The sequence below is a fragment of the Oncorhynchus gorbuscha genome, linkage group LG18, assembly GCF_021184085.1.
Source record: "Oncorhynchus gorbuscha isolate QuinsamMale2020 ecotype Even-year linkage group LG18, OgorEven_v1.0, whole genome shotgun sequence".
NCBI classification, from domain to species: Eukaryota; Metazoa; Chordata; class Actinopteri; order Salmoniformes; family Salmonidae; genus Oncorhynchus; species Oncorhynchus gorbuscha.
Window position 1 is genome coordinate 66,163,869 of NC_060190.1, and position 6,000 is coordinate 66,169,868.

At 45.2% G+C, this 6,000-nt stretch overlaps 1 protein-coding gene across 6 annotated transcripts in view; it reads left to right on the plus strand.

Annotated features, from left to right (window-relative positions):
- Positions 1 to 6,000, plus strand: part of LOC124002966 (voltage-dependent calcium channel subunit alpha-2/delta-2-like) — a 359,322-nt gene that overhangs the window by 290,577 nt on the left and 62,745 nt on the right. For all 6 annotated transcript variants that reach the window (XM_046310832.1, XM_046310833.1, XM_046310834.1 and 3 more), the window contains one exon: positions 3,002 to 3,163. In XM_046310832.1, the coding sequence (XP_046166788.1) occupies positions 3,002 to 3,163 (162 nt within the window). The remainder of the gene's footprint in view (positions 1 to 3,001; positions 3,164 to 6,000) is intronic.

The window sequence follows — 6,000 nt, forward strand, 5'->3', positions numbered from 1 at the left end:
ACACACCACAAAATAAACCCATGTCACACCCTGGCCTGACCAAATAAAGAAAGAAAACACAAAATACTAAGACCAAGGCGTGACACATATGTTTTACACTTCATATGTTGACAGTCTGCCCATGTGGGTTTGAACCTGCACGGTTTGGTTCCCAAACCAGGCCACCAGGTCACCTCTGCGTCACCTGGGAAGCGCTCTTATGTCTTATTTTATCAGTATATAAATATGGGGTGGCAGGTAGCCTAGTGGGTAGAGCATTTGGCCAGTGACCGAAAGGTTGCTAGATTGAATCTCTGAGCTGACAAGGTCAAAATCTGTTCTTCTGCCCCTGAACAAGGCAGTTAACCCACTTCCTAGGCTGTCATTGTAAATAAGAATTTGTTCTTAACTGACTTGCTTAGTTCAATAAATAAATGTAAATGAAATATAGCCATGGCTGTATGGTCAATCAGGAATTCCATGCTTCCTTTTAAACCTTCTTAGACATAACTAACGGTTAACTGGGTTAGTCACCATCACTTCCCCTCTTCCTCTTTATATTCTGCGTACCTCTGGGTCCATGTTTACCAGGTATCCAAGACTATGAGTGCTGATCTAGGATCATGAAAAATAAGCCAGGGGGAACATATCAAGCGTCTCCAACGTAGAAATTATATTGGGTGTGTTTCTTAAAGTTGAATAGTACATTTTTACACAAAGTATTTTTATATAGTAAAATATTGTTTGTGTTTGTATGATTAAATGCTGTTCAAATGTCCTTAGAATGAAAGGAAAATGTCCTGTGTCTCTAAATGACCGACAGTACAGTCCTCAAATGAGAATTGCCAGGAAATGTGGAGAATAACATAAATGGGATGTATTCCAATCTGATTTCATTTGCATGCTGAGAATGTTGTGGTAAAACATAAATATAAAATGTTCTTGAAATGTTCTGAGGAGCTCCAAGACAAGGTCAAACAGAATGTCCTGTGCAACCTACTTTAAACATTGTATGAATGTCATCATAACTGAGCATATTTTATGTTTTTGGAACCTATCTCTTGTAATAGACCTACACTGTTCTGGGAATGTCCCCGCTTTGCAGGAATGGATGCATAGCTACATATACTGTAAAAACGATAACTTTCCCACATGGTTATAATCCCACAATGTTGCAACCCCCAGTCTATGTGTGATTGTGCTGTCTTTATCTCACCAACAGTCTCCCTGCCTTGCTTCTTAGGTTTTCCATTGAATGCTGCATTATCTGACTCACTGCATACATGGGTAGCCTACACTTTTTTTTCTGCATGCATTTGCACGCCCGCACTCGCCACACATACACACTGGCGGGGTAGCCCTGTTTAGAGACTTGGGTGGTTAATCCTCCATAATCCAGTGGTTTTAGTCAGTGTATGTTTCTAAATCCCAGCTCTAAGAGGCAGAAATTAGCGTGATAATTTGGGTGGGAACGAGGTTACAGTAATACAATTGTAATTCAAACTCTGCATTTGATCAGTCAAATATTCTCATTATTGTTATTTACCAAATAAATTGACTGAGAACACATTCTCATTTACAGCAACAACCTGGGGAACAGTTACAGGGGAGAGGAAAGAGCCAATTGTAAACTGGGGATTAATTAGGTAACCATGAATGGGTTGAGGGCCAGATTGGGAATTCAGCCAGGACACCAGGGTTAACACCCCTACTCTTACAATAAGTGCCATGGGACCTTTAATGCCCTCAGAGAGTCAGGACACCAGTTTAACCACCCATCCAAAAGACAGCACCCTACACAGGGCAGTGTCAATCACTGCCCTGGGGCATTGGGATATTTTTTTAGACCAGAGGAAAGAGTGCCTCCTACTGGCCCTCCAACACCACTTCTAGCAGCATCTGGTCTCCAATCCAGGGACTGCCCAGGACCAACCCTGCTTAGCTTCAGAAGCAAGCCAGCAGTGGTATGCAGGGTGGTACACTGCTGGCCGAAATGTCTTCCACTGCCCTGTTACAAGCACAACTACTGAAGCGTTTATTTCCAAAACGCTATATCCACCAATTATTCACATTTGTGTTTTCTCATCAGAAATGGTTGATTATGGGTACCTTCATGTGTGTAAACTGTTCTCTGATTTTTTTATTCATAGATTTTAGATGTGTATGAAAATTGATTTTTTGTTTCCAAAACACTATTTATCCATTGTTTTAGCCAGAATTGAATGTTCGTATCTTGTATATTTGACTGTGATATGTGGTTGTCTCACCTAGGATATATAGTGTTTTGTAATGCAACTCTTCTATCTTAATCTGATTCAACAAACTCTTCTGTTTTCCAATACAGTATAACCTTCAACGGAACCATTACATTGTGTTCTTGTCATTTTGTTACGAGATCATAATCTGTGACAAGGAATATTATAGTTTGTGTTATTTTTCCATTTTTTACCATTAAACTGTAAATATCAAACTGTACGAACAGAAGGAAATGTCAGATTTTCATGCACCAAATGTTTAACCTATTTTATGCCATCATTCTGTCTTCAAAATGTCAACAGAATTTAAAGTTGACTTTCAAGAAGAAAGGCCATTAAAAACCTGACATTACAGGCATTGCTGTTCGATGCTAATCACATATAGACACACTGCTCACTGTTTGCCTCTCTGTCTGTCAAAAACACACACACAGACAAACACACACACAGACAAACTCACAGCCCGAGACTAATTTTAATTTATCAGAGGAGATGAGATCTAGCTGACATTACCTTGGCTGGGTGTTTTTCGTTTGTTCTTGGTTTGCTTTGGAATTCCAGGTGCACCTGTTCTTTGTATGGCAAGCTGTAATTATCAAGGTTTATTGCCAGAGTGGCACAGAGCAACCCACATCCCCCTCCTCATCCCAACACACTGCAGATGGAGTCGCCCTCAATGCCAATGAGCGAGCAGCGTGGACACATCCAGACTCATTAAATTGACAATTCTTCATTGTTATCTGTCTCCCCCCCCCCCCCCCACACAGTTTAACGAGAAGGCTGATGCAGTCGTCCCCTGTTTTAAGACCTTGGTCCAGGCCAACATGAGAAACAAGAAGATCTTCAAGGAGTCTATCATGCACATGCAAGCCAAAGGAACCACTGACTACAAGTCTGGCTTCCAGTTCGCCTTCGAACAGCTACTCAATGTAAGACTAAGAGCGGGCAGTCAGTCACGCTCTTCTGGGGTTATTTCAGGGTGATAGGTTAGGCTAGGTCTTCCATGAAATGCCCATGGTATAAGACATGCTAATTAGCATACTGACATCCCAATTGACATTGGAATTGACATTGGAATTGACCCTGTGCTACCAAGCCACTCTTTAGACAATCAGAGGATTATGCCTCATCTGAATGGAGCGCAAAGGGACGACTAGTTAGTCAGTCAGTCGGATTAGGAACTGCCACTGCAGTGGGATGATGGCGATGGTGGCGTTTAGGGCTAGCCAGCACAGCAGAGGTCCCTGTGTGTGTGTGCAGCAGGGAGGCAACCAGGCAGGCATTGCTGTAAGTCTGTCTGTCTGTCTACACAGGTGCTGCCTCAGCTCAGCTCTCTATACTCCTATATTTTATAGGAGGCTTACTTTATGGGCTCTGATGGGATGATTGATGAGAGAAAGATCAGCCACAGACACTTTATATTCTTCTGGTGGGCCGAGAGGCACAAAGCCAAGCGCCCAGCCTTGCCTAGCCAAGCCTGCAACCTAGCCTATAGCCCAGTCTAGCCCAGCATAGACCAGCCTATAGCCCAGCCTATAGCCCAGCCTAGCCCAGCCTTGCCTAGCCCAGCCTACAACCCAACCTACAGCCCAGTCTATAGCCCAGCCTTGCCTAGCCCAGTCTATAGCCCAGCCTATACCCCAGCCTAGCCCAGCCTATAGCCCAGCCTAGCCCAGTCTAGCCCAGTCTATAGCCCAGCCTAGCCCAGTCTAGCCCAGCCTATAGGCCAGCCTATATCCCAGTCTACCCCAGCCTAGCCTAGCCTATAGCCCAGCCTAGCCCAGCCTATATCCCAGTCTACTCCAGCCTAGCCCAGCCTATAGCCCAGCCTAGCCCAGCCTACAACCCAGCCTACAACCCAGCCTATAGCCCAGCCTAGCCTACAACCCAGCCTTGCCCAGCCTATAGTCCAACCTAGCCCAGCCTATAGTCCAGCCTAGCCCAGTCTAGCCCAGCCTATAGCCCCGTCTATAGCCCAGCCTATAGCCCAGCCTAGCCCAGCCTATAGCCTAGCCCAGCCTATAGCCCAGCCTAGCCCAGTCTAGCCCAGCCTAGTTAACCAACACCTGACCACGGAACACATCTAACCAACAACTGGCCACGGAACACATTTAACCAACACCTGGCCACAGAACACATTTAACCAACACCTGGCCACAGAACACATTTAACCAACACCTGGCCACAGAACACATTTAACCAACACCTGGCCACAGAACACATTTAACCAACACCTGGCCACAGAACACATTTAACCAACACCTGGCCACGGAACACATTTAACCAACACCTGGCCACAGAACACATTTAACCAACACCTGGCCACGGAACACATTTAACCAACGCCTGACCATGGAACACATTTAACTAACGCCTGGCCACGGAACACATCTAACCAACACCTGACCATGGAACACATTTAACCAACACCTGGCCACGGAACACATTTAACCAACACCTGGCCACAGAACACATTTAACCAACACCTGGCCACGGAACACATTTAACCAACACCTGGCCACAGAACACATTTAACCAACACCTGGCCACAGAACACATTTAACCAACACCTGGCCACAGAACACATTTAACCAACACCTGGCCACAGAACACATTTAACCAACACCTGGCCACAGAACACATTTAACCAACACCTGGCCACGGAACACATTTAACCAACACCTGGCCACAGAACACATTTAACCAACACCTGGCCATGGAACACATTTAACCAACGCCTGACCATGGAACACATTTAACTAACGCCTGGCCACGGAACACATCTAACCAACACCTGACCATGGAACACATTTAACCAACACCTGGCCACGGAACACATTTAACCAACACCTGGCCACAGAACACATTCAACCAACACCTGGCCATGGAACACATTTAACCAACGCCTGACCATGGAACACATTTAACCAACACCTGGCCACGGAACACATCTAACCAACACCTGGCCACGGAACACATTTAACCAACACCTGGCCACGGAACACATTTAACCAACACCTGGCCACGGAACACAACTAACCAACACCTGGCCACAGAACACATTTAACTAACGCCTGGCCACAGAACACATTTAACTAACGCCTGGCCACAAAACACATTTAACCAACGCCTGGCCACAGAACACATTTAACTAACGCCTGGCCACAGAACACATTTAACTAACGCCTGGCCACAGAACACATTTAACTAACGCCTGGCCACAGAACACATTTAACCAACGCCTGGCCACAGAACACATTTAACCGACGCCTGGCCACGGAACACATTTAACCAACACCTGGCCACAGAACACATTTAACTAACGCCTGGCCACAGAACACATTTAACCAACGCCTGGCCACGGAACACATTTAACCAACGCCTGGCCACGGAACATATTCAACCAACGCCTGGCCACGGAAAACATTCAACCAATGCCTGGGCACAGAACACATTTAACCAACAGCACAGGATAAATTGCCCTACACAGAAAGATATATGTACACTTCAATCCCATATATGTGGATGTATTGTGCACTGTACATGCAGGTTGCACATTAGCTAACATATGAGAACATAGACTCTACAGCTGTTCGAAGGCGAACTGGAAGCCAGACTTTGCTCAAGCATTCTTTTCTCTTGTGATGAACAAGACACCATGTTTTTGTGATTACCTGGATGGAGAGGCTATACTTTATAATGTCTATATAGTTTGTGTCCTCTTCCTTTTCCTGACTGTTTCCCCCCGCTCTCACTAATCACTCTC